General features: G+C 41.4%; 1 protein-coding gene across 1 annotated transcript in view; it reads left to right on the forward strand.

Annotated features, from left to right (window-relative positions):
* epb41l4a (erythrocyte membrane protein band 4.1 like 4A) overlaps nt 1-21,548 on the forward strand; it is a 201,741-nt gene that overhangs the window by 95,736 nt on the left and 84,457 nt on the right. The window contains 3 exon segments of the mRNA XM_055633209.1: nt 9,798-9,895; nt 13,493-13,613; nt 21,308-21,395. Of these exon segments, the coding sequence (XP_055489184.1) occupies nt 9,798-9,895; nt 13,493-13,613; nt 21,308-21,395 (307 nt within the window).

Here is a 21,548-nt window from a genome sequence, read left to right on the forward strand (position 1 = left end):
TGGTTTAGTGTGGAATGTAAAAGGGCATGCTGCAGCAACAGTTAAGTTATCTTAAAAAAAAAAAGTGGTGCTAACATGTAGAAGATGCAACACATGTGTGCTAAACAGCAAAATCAGCAGGCAATAGAAATTGCTATGCAATCCAAATCAATAAATCGGATTGAACCTCTGCAGACCTACTACATCTAGTTGTGATTAATGGTGCACAATTAACCAAAAAATGGGACAAGAAAAGGCTCCAAGAAATATCTCAACCTAAACAGTGGTGACGAGCAATGTGCGAATGCTGGGAACAAGGCTGAAAGGTTTACAACTATGTTTCGCTATACTTGCCCCTTACATCTCCTTTAAACTTTCCTTCAGTCACTTTAAAGCTAGAACTGCACACAATACTCTAAAAACATAATAATATAAGTATCTTATATTGGATACACTGACCCAACGAATACCATATGCTTTATTTACCTCTATCTTGTGTTGCTACTTTCAGGGAGTTGTGGACTTGGACCCCCAGATCCTGTTTCACACCAATACTTTTAAGGATCCTGCATTTAACTGTCTACTTTCCCCTTACATTTGACCTCCCAAAGTGCGATACTTGCCAGATTAAACTCCATAGAAACATAGAAACATAGAAATTAGGTGCAGGAGTAGGCCATTCGGCCCTTCGAGCCTGCACCGCGATTCAATATGATCATGGCTGATCATCCAACTCAGTATCCCGTACCTGCCTTCTCTCCATACCCCCTGATCCCCTTAGCCACAAGGGCCACATCTAACTCCCTCTTAAATATAGCCAATGAACTGGCCTCAACTACCCTCTGTGGCAGAGAATTCCAGAGATTCACCACTCTCTGTGTGAAAAAAATTCTTCTCATCTCGGTTTTAAAGGATTTCCCCTTTATCCTTAAGCTGTGACCCCTTGTCCTGGACTTCCCCAACACCGGGAACAATCTTCCTGCATCTAGCCTGTCCAACCCCTTAAGAATTTTGTAAGTTTCTATAAGATCCCCTCTCAATCTCCTAAATTCTAGAGAGTATAAACCAAGTCTATCCAGTCCTTCTTCATAAGACAGTCCTGACATCCCATGAATCAGTCTGGTGAACCGTCTCTGCACTCCCTCTATGGCAATAATGTCCTTCCTCAGATTTGGAGACCAAAACTGTATGCAATACTCCAGGTGTGGTCTCACCAAGACCCTGTACAACTGCAGTAGAACCTCTCTGCTCCTATACTCAAATCCTTTTGCAATGAAAGCTAACATACCATTCGCTTTCTTTACTGCCTGCTGCACCTGCATGCCTACCTTCAATGACTGGTGTACCATGACACCCAGGTCTCGCTGCATCTCCCCCTTTCCCAATCAGCCACCATTTAGATAATAGTCTGCTTTCCTGTTTTTGCCACCAAAATGGATAACCTCACATTTATCCACATTATACTGCATCTGATAAACATTTGCCCACTCACCCAGCCTATCCAAGTCACCCTGCAGTCTCCTAGCATCCTCCTCACAGCTAACACTGCCCCCCAGCTTAGTGTCATCCGCAAACTTGGAGATATTGCCTTCAATTCCCTCATCCAGATCATTAATATATATTGTAAATAGCTGGGGTCCCAGTACTGAGCCTTGTGGTACCCCACTGGTCACTGCCTGCCATTGTGAAAAGGACCCGTTTACTCCTACTCTTTGCTTCCTGTTTGCCAGCCAGTTCTCTATCCACATCAATACTGAACCCCCAATGCCTTGTGCTTTAAGCTTGTATACTAATCTCTTATGTGGGACCTTGTCGAAAGCCTTCTGGAAGTCCAGATACACCACATCCACTGGTTCTCCCCTATCCACGCTACTAGTTACATCCTCGAAAAATTCTATAAGATTCGTCAGACATGATTTACCTTTCGTAAATCCATGCTGACTTTGTCCAATGATTTCACCACTTTCCAAATGTGCTGTAATCCCATCTTTAATAACTGACTAGCAGTTTCCCCACTACCGATGTTAGACTAACTGGTCTGTAATTCCCCATTTTCTCCCTCCATCCCTTCTTAAAAAGTGGGGTTACGTTTGCTACCCACCAATCTTCAGGAACTACTCCAGAATCTAAAGAGTTTTGAAAGATTATTACTAATGCATCCACTATTTCTGGAGCTACTTCCTTAAGTACTCTGGGATGCAGCCTATCTGGCCCTGGGGATTTATCGGCCTTTAATCCATTCAATTTACCCAACACCACTTTCCCGGCTAACCTGGATTTCACTCAATTCCTCCAACTCCTTTGACCCGCGGTCCCCTGCTATTTCCGGCAAATTATTTATGTCTTCCTTAGTGAAGACGGAACCAAAGTAGTTATTCAATTGGTCCGCCATATCCTTGTTCCCCATGATCAACTCACCTGTTTCTGACTGCAAGGGACCTACATTTGTTTTAACTAATCTCTTTCTTTTCACATATCTATAAAAACTTTTGCAGCCAGTTTTTATGTTCCCTGCCAGTTTTCTTTCATAATCTATTTTTCCTTTCCTAATTAAGCCCTTTGTCCTCCTCTGCTGGTCTTTGAATTTCTCCCAGTCCTCCGGTATGCTGCTTTTTCTGGCTAATTTGTACGCATCATCCTTCACTTTGATACTATCCCTGATTTCCCTTGTTATCCATGGATGTACTACCTTCCCTGATTTATTCTTTTGCCAAACTGGGATGAACAATTTTTGTAGTTCATCCATGCAGTCTTTAAATGTCTTCCATTGCATATCCACCGTCAACCCTTTTAGAATTAAATTGCCAGTCAATCTTGGCCAATTCACGTCTCATACCCTCAAAGTTACCTTTCTTTAAGTTCAGAACCATTGTTTCTGAATTAACAATGTCACTGTCCATCCTAATGAAGAACTCAACCATATTATGGTCACTCTTGCCCAAGGGGGCACGTACAACAAGATTGCTAACTAACCCTTCCTCATTACTCAATACCCAGTCTAAAATGGCCTGCTCTCTCGTTGGTTCCTCTACATGTTGATTTAGATAACTATCCCGCATACATTCCAAGAAATCCTCTTCCTCAGCACCCCTGCCAATTTGATTCACCCAATCTATATGTAGATTGAAGTCACCCATTATAACTGTTTTGCCTTTGTCGCACGCATTTCTAATTTCCTGTTTGATACCATCTCCAACTTCACTGCTACTGTTAGGTGGCCTGTACACAACACCCACCAGCGTTTTCTGCCCCTTAGTGTTTTGCAGCTCTACCCATACCGATTCCACATCCTCCAAACTAATGTCCTTCCTTTCCATTGCATTAACCCCCTCTCTAATCAGTAACGCTACCTCACCTCCTTTTCCTTTCTGTCTATCCCTCCTGAATATTGAATATCCCGGGATGTTCAGCTCCCAGCCTTGGTCACCCTGGAGCCATGTCTCCGTGATCCCAACTATATCATAGTCATTAATAGTTATCTGCACATTCAACTCATCCACCTTATTACGAATGCTCCTTGCATTGAGACACAAAGCCTTCAGGCTTGTTTTTACAACACTCTTACCCCTTATACAATTATGTTGAAAAGTGGCCCTTTTTGATTTTTGCCCTGGTTTTGTCTGCCTGCCACTTTTACTTTTCACCTTGCTACCTATTCCTTCTACCCTCATTTTACACCTTTCGGTCTCTACGCTCACACATTTAAGAAACCCTTTCCTTTTAACTCCATCCTCCACTGTCCCATTCAACACCCCACCCCCCTTATTCAGTTTAAAGCCACCCGTGTAGCAGTGGCATACCTGCCTGCCAGAATGCTGGTCCCACACCTGTTAAGATGCAATCCGTCCCTTTTGTACAGTTCCCCCTTACCCCAAAACAGATCCCAGTGATCTACGAATCTAAATCCCTGCCCCGTGCACCGTCCATCTGCCATATCTCTGCCCATGTCTATATCCTGTTGTCTTTTTTTGCCAGCTTTCACAATCTGCAGCTCCAGCAATGTTGGTGTCATCTGCAAACTTTCTAACCAACCAATTTGCATTTTTGTCCAAGTCATTTACATGCAGCATAAACAATGCAGGTTCAAGCACTGATCCATGCAGAACTGTACTAGTCACAAATCTCCAACCAGAATCCATGCAGAACTGTACTAGTCACAAACCTCCAACCAGAATACCATCCTTCCACTGGATTCCATTGGATAAGCCAGTTCAGAATCAAACTACAAAGTCCCTGTGGATCCCATGCATCTTACTTTTCTGAATCAGCCTCCCACGGAGAAGATTGTCAAATTCATATGTACTAGGCAGGATAGAAACCTTCATCTTCAGCTAATTTATTTAATTTCTCAAAAGTATAATAGATACAACAAATGATTTAGAAATCAGGCAACGTGTGCTTCAGAACCGCCAGGTTATTTGAAAATAATTACAACAGTAACAAATACTCAACAAAGTGGAATATTTTGCATAAAATCAGTCCTGGGGAATCAGTAACTCTCAGTCATCATTAATGATGGACAGCGTTGCTTATAGTATTATCAATTAGCCAACACCATGGTTTTGGATGCCTACTTTTAGTTGCCGAACCTTACCATGGCCTTGGTTCAAATATGAATTAAAGAGCTGAATTCCAGAGTTGAGGTGAAAGTTATTACATTTGGCATTCAGTTGGCATCTGACTGATATCAAAGATTGTTAGTGAAACTTATTTAGCGGGATTCTAGGGGAAAATATTCAGTTATTTGGAGTCATCCATTACACAGAAAAAGATGCTTATAGTTCTTGGGCATATATCTTGATAACACCAATATGTCAGTCTGTGAGTTACTCCAGACATTTTCCTAAGGCCAATCTAGTGGCAAACAACATCTGTGCCACAGAAGGGGGCAGCCAATGACCGTTTCCATACGAGAGAGCCTAAAAGTTACCATTGATAATTCAATAGCATCATCATTGACTGGGGGCTACCACTGTTAACATATTGGGGGCCACCACTGTCCAAAAATTCTTCTGGAACATCCTTGTAAATATTGTAGAGGTAAGAACTAATCAGATGCTGAGTATCCTGTTGTGAGTGATTCCCTTCTGACAAATCAAATCTTTTCATCATCTATAAGACCCAAGTCCACAATGAAATACTGCCACTTCCCTGGGCAGTTGCAGCCACAACAATACATAGGAAGCATGATTACAGTTGTGTGCCATATACAAAATGCAGTCATTTTTAGGAATTCTAAACCTCTAAACATTGTCATTAATAAAGTCAAGAGCAGTAATGCATGGGAACATTACCATCTGAAGATTCAACTCCAGGTAGAGCACCATCCTGACTTGACAATATATCAAGGTTCATTTGTCATTGCTTTCACTAAATTGTGGAACTATTGTGGCAATAAATTGTGGAACCTTGGAATAGCAATTTAGAACTCGCTTCACCAGGATTACCGTGGTTCAAAACGGTGGCTCACTGTCACCTACTTGAGCGCAATAAAGGATGGTCAATAAAGGATGGCTTTTCAGCGATGCCTGCATCTTGAGAAATGATAAATAAAAAGGGATAAATGTCTGAATTTAATATGAGTGTAGAACATTTATCCATTTTTGTCCTTTATATTTTATTTGTCGGGCAGTAAGCCATTTGTGAAATCTTAAATGTGTACCTAGGCTTTGTGAAGAGAGTAATATTAATTTAGCATCAAGAGTAGTTCATATTGCACCACTTAGCAGCAAATTTATTTTAATCTCAGTTTCTATTCATGAATCTGCCAGTTACATTTCACAGAGGTCTGCTTTACGAAGGGAATAATTGTAACTATTTGTGACTGGAGTGGGATTGAGGAAGAAAAATTGTGCCGAAATGTTCTTGATCTAAACATTCACTCATGCTAGACTAAGGATAAAATAAGTTAAGTAGCATAATTTCAATGTTGTTGCACCACAAAAGATTGAATGTAGAAGACTGTTAACATCTATTTTTGGGGTGCTGCAACTGCCCTCAAACCTCCACAATGCATGTGTCCACACATGCGAGATGATGGTGTGGACTTGTCTGTGAGCAGTGAACATCTGGCAGGTGAACAAAGTTAGCCAGACAGCCAGATCAAGATATCTGTCAGTGTGCAATAGTGATTTACTAATAGCAGTGTTATTTGAGAACTTAGTGCCTTAGCTTTGTCTTAAACTTGCGTGACTGAGGTACATGCAGCTGTAGGAAAGACCTGTCCATCAGCGCTATTTAAAGGATTATCAATTTCAGGTTTGCTGGTTGACTCTTCAGGCTACTGCTCCAATTGTATTTGGTGCTTTCTAAAGTTACACTATGTCTGAACGGAGAGTTCGGGGAGAAGGTATTTTTGCTTTCTTTGAGCATCCCCAATCTTCCATTGAAATTGTCCAACACATAAAGCTTAATCTGTGAATCAACTTCTGATTGTTCATTGTTGAGTTCTATAAAGTAGTTATCTTTCTCTTTGGCAATAAATGGGACATTTATCAAGGTTTCTGTCATCCCTTTTCTCTTCTTTGTGCACTGTGGGATTTTTTCCGTTCTTTCTGGCTTGCTTCAAATATTGATGACTTTCCATGTTTATAGTGAAAACAAGTCTGATTTTTGTTCTTTCTGTGGCTGTGGATCATCGTCTTAACATCATACACTTTTTTTGTTTTAACTTTCAGGCTAGGATCATTACGATTCTTATTTTATATATTCAACTTCTTCATGCTAGTTTTTTCATTTTTGTTTCCTAACTCAGTCCATAAATCGAACTGGCTGCACATGATCCTAACTGGTACATCGAGCCAATAAACAGGATGAACTCAGAAATCATTCCGATAAGCAAATAGACTTAGTAACATAAAAACATAAAAAATAGGTGCTGGAGGAGGCCATTCGGCCCTTCGAGCCAGCACCGCCATTCATTGTGATCATGGCTGATCGTCGCCTATCAATAACCCGTGCCTGCCTTCTCCCCATATCCCTTGACTTCACTAGCCCCTAGAGCACTATCTAACTCTCTCTTAAATCCATCCAGTGACTTGGCCGCCACTGCCCTCTGTAGCAGGGAATTTCACAAATTCACAACTCTCTGGGTGAAAAAGGTTTTTCTCACCTCAGTCTTAAATGACGTCCCCTTTAGTCTAAGACTGTGGCCCCTGGTTCTGGACTTGCTCAACATTGGGAACATTTTCCCTGCATGTAGCTTGTCCAGTCCTTATATAATGTTATATGTTTCTATAAGATCACCCCTCATCCTTCTTAACTCCAGTGAATACAAGGCATATACAGATACAATCTTTCCTCATATGACCGTCCCGTCATCCCAGGGATCAATCTCGTGAACCTACGCTGCACTGCTTCAATCACAAGGATGTCCTTCCTCAAATTGGGTGACCAAAACTGCACACAATACTCCAGATGTGGTCTCACCAGAGCCCTATACAACTGCAGAAGAACCTCTTTACTCCTACTCCTGCATACATTAAACTACCATAGGTTACTTTATAATCAGCTTACTTTTTGAGCATTAGACAATAGGCAATAGGCAATAGGTGCAGGAGTAGGCCATTCAGCCCTTCGAGCCAGCACCACCATTCAATTTGATCATGGCTGATCACCGCCAATCAGTACCCCGTTATCTGTAGCTATCCAATTTAGCCCCCAGCACATTCATTTTTTGCTTTTTTCCATGTCTGTTCCAGTGGTGGAGATTGTGAGAGTCATCCTTTAGCCTCTGGATTTTCAATGATGAGATTTGATTTTTTTGGTCTGAGGTGGACTGAATATCTGACATTTCTTCCCTAGTTTTTATTTAGTAGTTGGCAGCTCTTGTGTAAAAGTTTCCTTGCACATGTATCTGAATCTTTTGTCCAACTGGAATCTATATCTCTGGATGTCACACCAATCTATGTCTCCAGATATCAATGCGAACAACTTCTCCCTACTGACCCTATCTAAACCCACCATGATCTTGCACACATTCATCAAATTCTCCCTCAATCTCCGATGCTCACAACTTGGCCCAAATAACCTGAAGCTAAAATCTCAGTTCTAGAACTATTCTGATAAATCTCATCAAGGACCATCGCAACTTTGCTCAACATAATATACAAGAGTATGATCCTATCAGAATTTTATGGTTTGACATAACCTTACTGATTTTTTCTCTTGCCTTTATTTATGAAGATAAACTAAATTGTGCCTTTTTTCAAGTAAATAGGTGCACATGGGCCCAGATTCCATTACTGTACACGATTTGAAACTGTGGCATTTATCCTATATAGTTTCCTCTGTTATTTCTGCCAAGATGTATTTCATATATCATTGAGCATTTGATTGCCAAATTTAATGGCCTATTCTTTGCCATTTAATATCATCCTCCTTACAATTTGCTCAGATCCAAGTTTGGTGTCAACTGTAGATCTCATAATTCTATTCTATGCACCCATTCCCAAGTCATATACAGATACAAGATACAGATAAAAATAATTTATTAGCCAAGTATGTAAGAACATACAAGGAATTTGATTTGACATACAGTCACACCAAAAATGCAGCAAGACACACAACTACATAAAAATTACCATAAACTTCCACCACAGCGCACTGCGATGGAAGGCAATAACGTATTATCTCCTCCCCTTCTTTTCTCCCGCGGTCGGTTCAGTCGAACCATTCGCAGTCTGTGCGATCGAAGCTCCCGCAGCCGGTGATCGAAGCCCCCGCGTCGGGGCGATCGAAGCTCCTGCAGTCGGAGCTCACAAAGTCGATCCCTAACCAAGGGATCGCAAGTTCCATGATGTTAAATTCGCAGGCTCCCCCGGTTGGAGCTCCCAAAGTCGATCCCCAGCAAAGGGACCGCCAGCTCCACGATGTTAGGCCGCAGTGCAGACGGAGATACGATACGGAAAAAGTTGCATCTCTGTCGAGGAAAGAGATTACAAAATGTTTCCCCTCCTACATAATACAAAACAAAAGATACACTAAAACATACATTTAACAGCAAACTAAAAACAACAAAAGAAGAGAAGGACAAGACAGACTGTTGGCGAGGCTGCCATCGTATGGCGGCACCCAGTTATACATATTTTTTGTGGCGAATATCATGCTAAGACCATCACTTATCCATTTGCATATAATACATATCCCATATCCTTCCATTCCTGCATATCCCTATGCCACTAACATTTGCTTCAACCACCACCCCAGCGGCACATTCTAGGCACTCACCACCTTCTGGGTAAAAGAACTTGCCCCATACATCTCTTTAAACTTTTCCCCTCATCGTAAAGTATTTGATTTTTCCTTTCTGGTAAAAAGATTCTGACTGTCGACAATCTCCATGCTTTTCACAATCCTCTATACTCCTATCAGGTCTCCCCACAGCCTCCGTCATTTCAGAAAAAACAATCCCGGTCTGTCCAACCTCTTCCCGAGTGAATACTCCCTTATCCAGGCATCATTGTGTTAAACAAGTTACTAAGCTATGACCTGCCGTGTCGAAAGCCATACTGACTGTTCCTTATTAACCTCATCCATTCTCATCCAAATGGGAGTAAATCCTATTCCGAAGAAACCTCTCCAATAGTTTGAGGTTCACTGGCCTATAATTCCTGTTAGGGTCGGGACTCCATTAAATCGCCACTTAGAAATGAAAATAGTTCTAACATTCTTGTCTTAATAAAGATCAACATGGATATCTCAAAGTGATAAGAACATTGAAATATGCATAAATAAGCCAATTTCATTAAAAAAAAATAATGCACTGAATAAGACCAGCAGTATATTATTCTAAATTCTAATATATTTTCTTATTGTAGGTACCAGTTTTTTCTACAGGTCAAACAGGATGTCCTTCAAGGTAGATTGCCATGTCCTTTAAACATTGCTGCGCAATTAGGTGCATATGCTATACAGTGTAAGTGAATTTGTCCTTTTCCAACTGCTTAATGAATTGATGAGATGTGATGTAATAGCTACTGTTGAAATGACCACATGTGGTAGTTTAAAAATAACATGGAGATCCAAATAACTGCTGGTGCTGGAATCTAGAGCCAAGCACAAAGTGCTGGAGTAACTCAGTGGGTCAGGTAACATCTCTGGAGGGAACAGAGGCGACATTTCAACTTGGGACCTTTATTCCGATCCTTCTTTTTTGTGCAATTTAATTGAATCACAGGCTGACTTTGCTATTTTTTCATATGATGAGTTTCTACATCCACCATTCATTTTATTTTTCTGAAACTATATAATCGCTCTGAAACAGTTCTTCTGGTCATTTTTCATTCTCTGGGTATTCATTGCCCGTGATTTCTATGATTTTTTTTCTTCACTTGGAGGGCCCAGAATAGCACAGAGAAAAATAATAAGTGTGGTACAGCAACAAATCAGAACATAGGGAATGAAGGAATACTTCATTGAAGTCAGTGGTCTAGACAGAGGCCATGTGTAAAAACAACTTCTAACTTCCGTGATAAACCATATAACCATATAACAATTACAGCACGGAAACAGGCCATCTCAGCCCTTCAAGTCTGTGCCGAACACTTATCTACCTGCACTCAGACCATAACCCTCCATTCCTTTACCATCCATATACCTATCCAATTTATTTTTAAATGATAAAATCAAACCTGCCTCCACCACTATCTACCTGCACTCAGACCACAACCCTCCATTCCTTTACCGTCCATATACCTATCCAATTTATTTTTAAATGATAAAATCGAACCTGCCTCCACCACTTCCACTGGAAGCTCATTCCACACAGATACCACTCTCTGAGTAAAGAAGTTCCCCCTCATGTTACCCCTAAACTTCTGTCCCTTAATTCTCAAGTCATGTCCTCTTGTTTGAATCTTCTCTACTCTCAATGGGAAAAGCTTATCCACGTCAACTCTGTCTATCCCTCTCATCATTTTAAAGACCTCTATCAAGTCCCCCCTTAACCTTCTGCACTCCAAAGAATAAAGACCTAACTTGTTCAACCTTTCTCTGTAACTAAGTTGCTGAAACCCAGGCAACATTCTAGTAAATCTCTTCTGTACTCTCTCTATTCTGTTGACATCCTTCCTATAATTAGGCGACCAAAATTGTACACCATACTCCAGAATTGGCCTCACCAATGCCTTGTACAATTTTAACATTACATCCCAACTTCTATACTGAAGAAGAACAAAGAAGAACCGATATCAGTAGGTCTTAAAATATAACGATTGGATAGGTGAGGACTGGGGAAAGGTGTGATCCTGAGACGAAAGTCATTTCCTGGGTCAGGGCCAATGTAGCCAGCACGTTCAGAGGTCAGATGGAGAGCCAGTGAGAAAATACAACATCGACTAGTTCGTCAAACATCCTGAAAAGAAGATGTTCTCGGGATGTTGCAGCTACTACAGTGATGGGCCACTGCACCCCAGTTGACGGAATGATGAATTTGCCGCAATATATAGATGTATTGCAGAGAAGAGCGTATCAAAGGTGGCTAAATAACTCCTCGATATCCCACAGTTCCGTTCTTGCTCCTCCCCCTCCCATTCGTAACACCCTTTTGTCCTCACACAGCACATAATCTTCTGACATTTTCACCACCTCCAAGGGGATACCACTACTAGCCACTTCTTCCCATCTCCACCACTTTCCGCAGAGACCATTCCCTCAGCAACTCGTCCCTTCCCACCCAAACCACCCCCTCCCCAGATACATTCTCCGGCAACCGCAAGAGATGCAACACCTGTTCCTATACCTCCTCCCCTCAATTCCGTCCAAGGACCCCGACAGTCTTTTCAGGTGAGGCAGAATTTCACTTGCACCTCCTCCAACCTCATCTACTGTATCCGTTGCTCCAGATGTGGACTCCTGTATAATGGTGAGACCAAGCGCAAGCTCAGCGATCGTTTTGCTGAACATCTCCGCTCATTCCGCGTAATCCTACCTGATCTCCTGGTTACTCAACACTTTAACTCCCCCTCCCATTCCCACACTGACCTTTCTGTCCTGGGCCTCCTCCATTGTCAGAGTGAAGCTCAGCACAAATTGGATGTGTGCTCTAATTGAGCTTAGGAACATAAGAATAGAAGCAGACGTTTGCCAAACTCAAGTATGCTTCCCAGTTTAGTAAGATCTTGGCATAACTTGAAGCAGTCATTATGTTGGCCAGTCATATATCCTTTGATAGCCCTTAATGTCCAAAAATATTTTGATCGCTTATTTGAACATATCCAATGACTGAATGACCTTTGGGTATTCCAAACACTTACATTCCTCTGCATAAAGAGATTTTCTTAAACTGGGAGATGGCTTCTGTTTCAGATTCTCCAGTGAGATGAAACAGCCTCTGGCACTGAACCTATTATCCCCTTTAAAACATTGTATGTGATCACCTCGCATTCTTTTAAACTTCAGTGAGTTTAGGCCAATTTTACTCGATCTCTCTTTATAGGACAAATCCCCTCATCCCAGGAATCTAGTGAAACAATGCTGCACTGACTCCAAGGCAAGTATGTCATTCCTGAGGTGTGGAGACCAATGTTCCACACAGTACTGCCATAAATGTTGTCAAAAGCAAAGCAGAATCTCAACCAAGGACTTCGTTCTTCCATAAGGGCAGCAAACAAATTGTGTTCCTGATTGCTTACTGAACATGCATATTTTATTTTTGCATTCGTTGATTGGCAATCAAGATCTCTTTGTCTGTCAATATTTATTAGTTTGGAGCTTTCTGTTTTTCTGCTCTTTCTATCCAAATGAATAACCTCACATTTTTCTACGACACTCTGACTGCCTTCTTGCCCCTTCATTTAAACTGCATGTTTTAAAATTTGCAAACACTTGCTTCTTCCTCAGAGCTCGAGTTACCACTCAACCATCAGCAATCTTGGATGTGCTACTCTGACATTATTATCAAAGTCATTACCTCAAACCTTTTTTTCAACTTGCACTTCGTGCTGCAGGCATTGCTGAAGATTGTCATGCTTTGCCTGAATTTTCCAATGGCCATTGGAACTTCTATCAAGCTCGTATTTGATTTGAAACTGGCTGCCCAAGTCCACATTTTAAGATTTGATGCTACTAATATATCTTGTGCTGGCACTTTCAATGTATACATTTTTCACAATTAATTTAAATGAAATGGAAAATTGTTACCAGAAGCAAGCCGCAATTCATTCTTTTGAGCATAAGATAAGATATTTTTCATTGTACAATTAAAAAGCAAGTTACATTTTTTTCCCATTTAGCTAAAGAATATTTTGCAGATATGTTTATCGAATAAAACTTCTTCATTCCAGGTGTAAAGGATAACAATTTCCATAGAATTTCTATATTGCCTGTTATCCACCCTAAATTACAGCATCGTCAAATTTGCATTTTTTGTTGAACAAAATTAATATGATAGCATGAGCTGGTAAATATTGGTGACCATAATTTACATACTTATGCTTATAAAAATGAGTCAGACCTATTGATGAATTGAATTATTAATATGGTGGTGATATTATGTGTTTTTCTCTCTTTTCAGCCGAGCTCGGAGACTATGATCCTTTTAAGCACACAGCCAATTATGTATCTGAATACCGCTTTGTTCCGGATCAGAAAGAGGATCTCGAAGAAGCAATAGAACAGCTTCATAAAGCTTTAATGTAAGGACATCTTGTTTTTTTATCAGCAAATGGAAAACACTACCAAAAGTGTTCACTAATTTTCTAATTTAAATGTGATACACCTGAAAAGAGCAAAAATAAAAATGTGTATATTTTGTCATGTTCTTGAGTGGCATTGCTTATATTGATTATGCAAAGAATTTAAATGATAGAAATTCATGCTCTGATAGCCAAGCTGAAATCCATAAAGCTTCTAACACACAGTGTGTTCAAAAAAAGACAAGTCACGGTTCATCATCTGCTCTCCAATGATAGATTGCAGATCATAATGAACATGTTCTTTGATGTATGCATTAAATTTGGCGTGGTGGCTGGATTCAGGAAAGCAGTTTCTGTGAGACTAGAATCAATGTCCCACCCTAAATATATGTCGGTAATAAAGTTCTGGACAACACTTAAGAAATCAATTTGCTTCAACTGACAACTTGATTTAAATATTGATGAGCTTCTGACACTTATGCACGTAAACACCGATGTTACACTGAAGCAAATATTGCTTACAACATTCGTCAAAACAAATCTATTAGATTAGTTATTGTCCATCATGTCCAGATGATGGGTAATATCTTGCCATTCCTCTCTTTCGGGTATTTTTCTGAAAACTGCAGCTGGATAAGCAACACTTTTCAAACTAAGTACTTTTTTCTTCACTCTGGCGAATGAAAGTCTCGACCTTTTGGTGCAAGTGGTGCTATACCTCCCTTCTGATAGCACTATTTTTGCCTCAGATATCTCTGTGACAACCGCCTGTGGCTGCTGTCACAGGTACATCTGCAAAGAGGATATGGGGTATATTTCCTGATGTTTAATCTGGAAGTGACCCTGCAGTGTTCTGAATAGAAAGTTTGTTGACTATAATTACTCGTAACATGATATGTATGTCACGCATTATCAAACATGTTAATTATATTAGGGCAAACATCCATGTTTTGCTTCAAGGATTCTAGTGCAAGATTATCTTCCAGCTTGCTATATTAAAAATGGTCTTTTGTTCACATTTTGCACAAGTAGTAGCTTTTCCACCTGATCCAGCAAGCAAAATCACTTTTGATTAAATTGTCTGCTGTGAATGTCTTAAACAGCTTTTACGGGATTGGTACAATACAAAAAACATTTTTTTAATTTGCCAAATATCAATAAAATAACAATTTGTACAATTGTAAATGTATTTTCTTTAGGAGCGATATTGTTTTGATGAACATAAACTCCATTTTGCATTGCTCAAAGATGGCTTTTTTTTTTATCATGGTAAGCCAACAAAGTATTCCTGTAATATGCATTTAAATCACGTGAAGCTCCTTTGGTGCTCAAAGACTGCAGAATTCTAGTCTGTGGCTTCTTTACTCCAAGCTTTCACTCATGCTTTCCTCAACATACAGATACCTTAAATCTTTCGACATGTCATACAGTATTTCCATTTGCTGATGATATCAAACCAGGTGGATTGTGAGTATGGGGGAGGATGTAAAGAGTGTTTGGGGGATGTGGACAAGATGTATGAGTGGGTGAGAACTTGGCAGATGGAATGTAATGTGAATGACAATCCACATTGGTGCATGCAACAGAAAAGCTGAGTACTTATTAAATGTGAGGAACTGAACAGACTATATGTTCAAATAGACATGGGTTTGTTTAAATACAAATCACTGAAGGCCGATGTACAGATGCAGCAGGTGATGAAGAGGATAAATGGTATTTTAGCCCTTAAACCAGGATAGTTTGAATAAGGGAGCAAAGAAGTCTTATTGTAACTGTATGGGGCGTTAATGAGACACCTCTTGAAGCATTGCACACAATTTTGATCTCCTTATCTCGGAAAGAATGTACTTGTCTTTATTCCAAAAGTGAATATACGTACAAATGGGCTCATCGCTGTTGTACTGACATTGAATGTGTATGTTTAAATGGAAATTTTCCCTGACTGATGTAGTTGCCAAAAACAGAATTTAGCTTCTGTCTATTTAGGTTAATTTGCTTGTCGTAAATAGCTGGATTCCCCAAATACTAATACCTTTTTTTTTTAAAATCAACTTTACCATTGCTCCTGGAGGCACAACAAAACATAGTTCTCTTTTAAAAAGCACTGAAAATATTTGAGCCTAAATTGTAACCACAAATGGAACTCAGCTTGAAAAATACAGAAAAACAGTTTGCCAGACATAAATGAATGAACATCAAATAACTTTAAATCTATTTGATCTCTTAGAGGAAAACATTTCAAACAGTGCGATATCTAAGGACATGTGCGGCCTTCGTTCACTATACCATGTGCATAACTATATGATGTGCATTCATTTCTGCTGAACTGTTAAAACTTTCCAGTGATTTGTTATCTCATTATAAAGTCAGTTTTTAACATGCTATGGGTTTTTGAATTGCATCATTGTCCTTGCATAGAATACGCCGCACCCCAGCAAATGTAATTGGAAACCATTCAAACAAAATTCCTCTGCTTTTTGGTATGAAGTAGCAAAAATTGCTCTGATATGTTCTGTGTTTCTAGAATGGAGACTGAGTAAATTTAATGCACAGTAGTACATTCATTTTGAGACTGAGGACAGTCTTGCTCAAAAGCTTAGGATATTCCTCACATAATTTCCTTAACTGTGCATTTTTCATGGGTGATGTGTGTTTCCCAACCTGATAATACATAAACACTGGAATTTCCAATGTTCGGATTTATTCTAACTTGACATTTGACCCTGCAGTACGCAATTTAAATATTCAACATAAAAACAATTTGAAGATATTTAGCACCGTTAATTTTTAAATAAAAGTCAAGGTTGATAACATTAAAATAGCTTATGAATAGGAAGGGAACGAATTGGGGAGTTATTGGAGTCTTAGTCGAAACATTCTTAAAAAGGTTATGAATTGAGGATATCGAAAGAGGTTTAGGAATATAATTCTAGATAATTGAACGATGGTGGTTTGAAGCTATAATATTATTGGTGAAATGTTGAGGCTAGTCAGGTGGACAAAGAAGTAGAACTTTTTAAAGCATAAGCTACTGAAAACCCTTACCTCTTGTTCCTTGATTACTGAGGGGAGATTTAAGAGAGGTGAAGCAAATGGAGGGACATGTAAAAGTCGTGAAATGCATCACAGAACTGAAACGAAAAGGAGAATGTTAAAAATCCTTCAGAGGGGTAAACCCTCGAAAAGCGTCTGGACCTGATGGTATACCTGGCCGTGTTCTAAAAACCTGTGCGGACCAACTGGCTGGAGGTTTTTTGGACATTTTCAACCTCTCACTTCTGAGGTCTGAGGTTCCCACCTGCTTCAAAAGGGCATCAATTATACCAGTGCCCAAGAAGAGCAAGGTGACGTGCCTCAATGACTATCGACCTGTGGCACTAACGCCGGTGGTGATGAAGTGCTTTGAGAGGTGCTCTGCATGATGCCATCAGTGAGTTCCAGACCAAATATCCTGATAGCTTCATTGTGGTGGCCGGGGATTTTAATCACACCAGCCTTAAGACTGTGCTCCCAAAATTGAAGCAATATGTGGATTTTGAGACCAGGGGAGAGAACACCTTGGACTTGGTTTACACCAACACCCCAGAGGCCTACAAGGCAGCCCCACGCCCACACCTGGGCCACTCGGACCACATTTCAGTGTTTTTAACACCAGCCTACAGACCTCTGCAAAAACAAGTCAGAGCGGAGAGAAAACACACCAGGGTCTGGCCAGAGGGAGCAGCCTCAGCACTGCAGGATTGCTTCCTGCACACTGACTGGGATGTGTTCAGGACAGCAGCATCCTATGATGACCTCATCAACATCGAGGAGTACGCAGAGAATGTAACCAGCTACATTGCTAATTGCACCGAGGATGTCACTGTCATTAGAACCTTCACTGCACGTGGAAACAAAAAGTCATGGATGACAGCAGAGATGCGCTCGTTGCTGGGGGCTCGTGATGCAGCCTACAGAGCCGGTAACAGCCGCTCTTCGATCTACCAGGGCTGCACTGGCAAAAAGAATCAGGGCAATATGCCTACATGCCTACGCGGGGAAAATCCAGGGACACCTCTGTGACACAGGAGACACCAGGAGGATGTGGAAGGGAATCCAAACACTGACGGGGTACAAGGCAAGGCAGCAGGTAACCGACACGGACACTTCTCTCCCAGATGAACTGAACAATTTATTTGCACGTTTTGATGCAGCTAACACCACACCCAAGGGGAGAGCCAGCACCTGCTTACAAACCGACCAGCCAGTCCTGACCATAGACTCAATGGACACACGGAGAACCCTGTCCAAGGTCAACCCGTGGAAAGCAGTCGGACCCGACAACATCCCAGGATGTGTGCTCAAGGAATGTGCTGAGGAGTTAGCAGAATAGAATACAATAGTTTCTTTATTGTCATTGTAACATGAACCATGTACAACGAAATTTTAAAATGTCAGCCAGTCAGTGCACCATTCAAACATTTCTAAAAGCTAACGATACATACAAGGTAAAATATTAAAAGATAAACAACTAAAATAAATAACACGAAAATAGCACGCATAAACACCCAACCCTCCATCCTTCTGTCGATTTCACAGTGTACCACAGTCCCTTATTATGTATCGCCCCGGCGTTCCTTGGCGGCTACAGATGTGCTAACAGATGACAGATGTGTTAACAGACATCTTTAACATCTCCCTTAGTCAAGCCATTGTCCCCACATGACTCAAAACTTCCACAATAATCTCAATAGCAAAGAAACCCGTTGTGGCCTGCCTAAATGACTACCGCCCTGTCGCCCTGACCCCAATAATAATGAAGTGTTTTGAACGCCTGGTGAAACCTCACATTACTGCCAGCCTCCCCTCATCGTTAGACCCCCTCCAGTTTGCCTATCGCCCCAACCATTCTACAGAGGATGCCATCTCTACCACGCTGCACACAGTACTCACTCATCTGGAAAACAAAAACACATACGCCAGAATCCTGTACATTGACTTCAGCTCAGCGTTTAATACCATCATCCCACAGAGACTTGTGGAGAAACTAACCCTGCTGGGCCTCAACACCCCACCCTGTGTCACTGCATCTTGGACTTTCTGACAGAGAGACCGCAGTCAGTCCGTGTTGGCAAGAACACTTCAGGCTCGATCACGCTGAGCACCGGCTCCCCTCAAGGCTGTGTCCTCAGCCCGCTGTTGTTCACACTGCTCACACATGACTGTGCTGCCAGATTCAGGGACAATAAGATCATAAAATTTGCGGATGACACAACAGTGGTGGGACTCATCAGCGGAGATGGCGAATCAATGTATAGGGAGGAAGTAAAACAACTAGTGGACTGGTGCGGCAACAACAATCTAGCATTAAATGTCGACAAAACGAAGGAGATGGTTGTCGACTTCAGGAGGTCGCAGCCAAAACACACACCCCTCAACATCAGTGGCACGAGAGTGGAGAGCATAAAGTTCCTCGGTGTGCAGATTACAGACAGTCTCACCTGGTCCAGGAACAACACTGGGATTGTCAAACGGGCCCATCAGCGACTGCACTTCCTGAGGAAACTAAAACAGGCCTCACTCCCCACCAACATCCTCAGGACTTTTTACAGGGGTACGGTGGAGTCTGTACTCACGTACTGCATAAATACATGGTACTCCACCTGCAACTGCCCGGACAGGAAGGCTCTGCAGCGGGTTTTGAGGGGAGCAGAGAGGATCATTGGCGTCTCCCTACCCTCGGTACAAGAACTGTTCCAGAGCCGCTGTCTGAAAAAAGCTCTGAGAATAGCTAAGGACAAACTGCACCCCCTCCACATACACCTGGATCTCCAGCCATCAGGCAAGAGATATCGAAGCATCAAAGCCCGGGCAACAAGACTGTTAAACAGCTTCCTACCACAGGCTGTGAGGCTGCTAAACAGTCACTCTGTACTCACAGTCACTTGATTCTGCGGCTGGCACGGACACTTTAATAACTGGCACTGGCCACTCAAATCAGCTGCCCCGGACATTTTTTTTGATTGGTTTATTGTATTTTAACGTTGTGTTTTACCTGCTTTTAACTATTTATTTATACTGTTCCATCAGTGACTGGATTGTCTTTAGTGTTATTATGTGTGAAACGTTTTAAATTTCATGTGCGATGCTCCGCTATTCACTGGGAAACGTCTTTTCATTTTGCACCGTACAACTGTTGCTTGCAAGATGACAATAAAGGTTGATTGATTGATTGATTGAAATCAACTCCTACCTCGACAAAAACCTGGACCCACTGCAGTTTGCTTACCGCCACAACAGATCAACGGTGGATGCGATCTCGCTGGCCCTCCACTCCGCTCTGGACCACTTGGACAACAAAAACTCATATGTCAGGCTGTTATTCATCGATTACAGTTCGGTATTTAATACAATCATCCCCTCCAAGCTGGTTGCCAAACTCGCAGAACTGGGAATCTGCACATCCCTCTGCAATTGGATCCTCGACTTCCTCATTCTCAGACCGCAGTCTGTTCGTATTGGTGGAAATGTGTTAGACTCGATAACAATCAGCACGGGAGCACCTCAAGGCTGCGTGCTCAGCCCCCTGCTGTACTCACTCTATATTCATGACTGCGTAGCTGGTCATAGTGCGAACTCCATCATCAAGTTCGCTGACGACACCGCTGTTGTGGGACGTATCACTGATGGGGATGAGTCAGAGTACAGAGCGACTGTCCATATGGTGCCAGCACAATAACCTGGCCCTCAACACCAGCAAAACCAAGGTACTCATTGTGGACTTTGGTTGGAGTAGGATGGGGACCCACAGTCCCGTTTATATCAATGGGTTGATGGATGAAAGGGTCAAGAGCTTTAAATTCCTGGGCGTGCACATCTCTGAAGATCTTTCCTGGTCCGAGAACACTGATGTTACTATTAAGAAAGCACATCAGCGCCTCTACTTCCTGAGAAGATTACGGAGAGTCGGTTTGTCAAGGAGGACTCTCTCTAACTTCTACAGGTGCACAGTAGAGAGCATGCTGACAAGTTGCATCGTGGCTTGGTTCGGCAACTTGAGAGCCCTGGAGAAGAAAAGACTACAAAGAGTAGTAAACACTGCCCAGTCCATCATCGGCTCTGACCTTCCTTCCATCGAGGGGATTTATCGCAGTCGCTGCCTCAAAAAGGCTGGCAGTATCATCAAGGACCCACACCGTCCTGGCCACACACTCATCTCCCTGCTACCTTCAGGTAGAAGGTACAGGAGCCTGAAGACTGCAACAACCAGGTTCAGGAATAGCTACTTCCCCACAGCCATCAGGCTATTAAACTTGGCTTGGACAAAACTATGAACATTAATAGCCCATTATCTGTTATTTGCACTTTCTCAGTTTATTTATTCATGTGTGTATATATTTATATAATGGTATATGGACACATTGATCTGTTTTGTAGTCAATGCCTCCTATGTTCTGTTGTGCTGAAGCAAAGCAAGAATTTCATTACCCTATTAGGGACACATGACAATAAACTCACTTGAACATGAACTTGAGCTTTCCTTGCATTTTCAACACCAGTTGCACTTCAAATATTTTTTCAGCTGTGATAAGTTTTGGGAATTTGTGAAACGTATTTGATAAGTATCAGTCCGTTCCTTAGTTAGCTGTGATAATATGGTGGTAAGAGCAGTATAGACTTGATCTATTAATTTCATTTTTATGATTTCTCCCTAGGGGTCAAGTTCCTGCTGAGACAGAACTCAATTATTTGCAAGTTGCCAAACTGTTAGAGATGTATGGAGTCGATCTCCATCCTGTTTTTGTAAGTGAATAATGATTTTCAATGTTTTACTTTTCCATTTACTCTTTTATCGCTGGTGGATTAAACATCTTTGGTTTGAGAGATTATATCAATCCATTCTGAACACTCAAATTTTAAATCACTATAATTTGTAGAACCAAGGTATTATCTAAC

This window comes from Leucoraja erinacea, chromosome 3, assembly GCF_028641065.1.
Source record: "Leucoraja erinacea ecotype New England chromosome 3, Leri_hhj_1, whole genome shotgun sequence".
NCBI lineage: Eukaryota > Metazoa > Chordata > Chondrichthyes > Rajiformes > Rajidae > Leucoraja > Leucoraja erinaceus.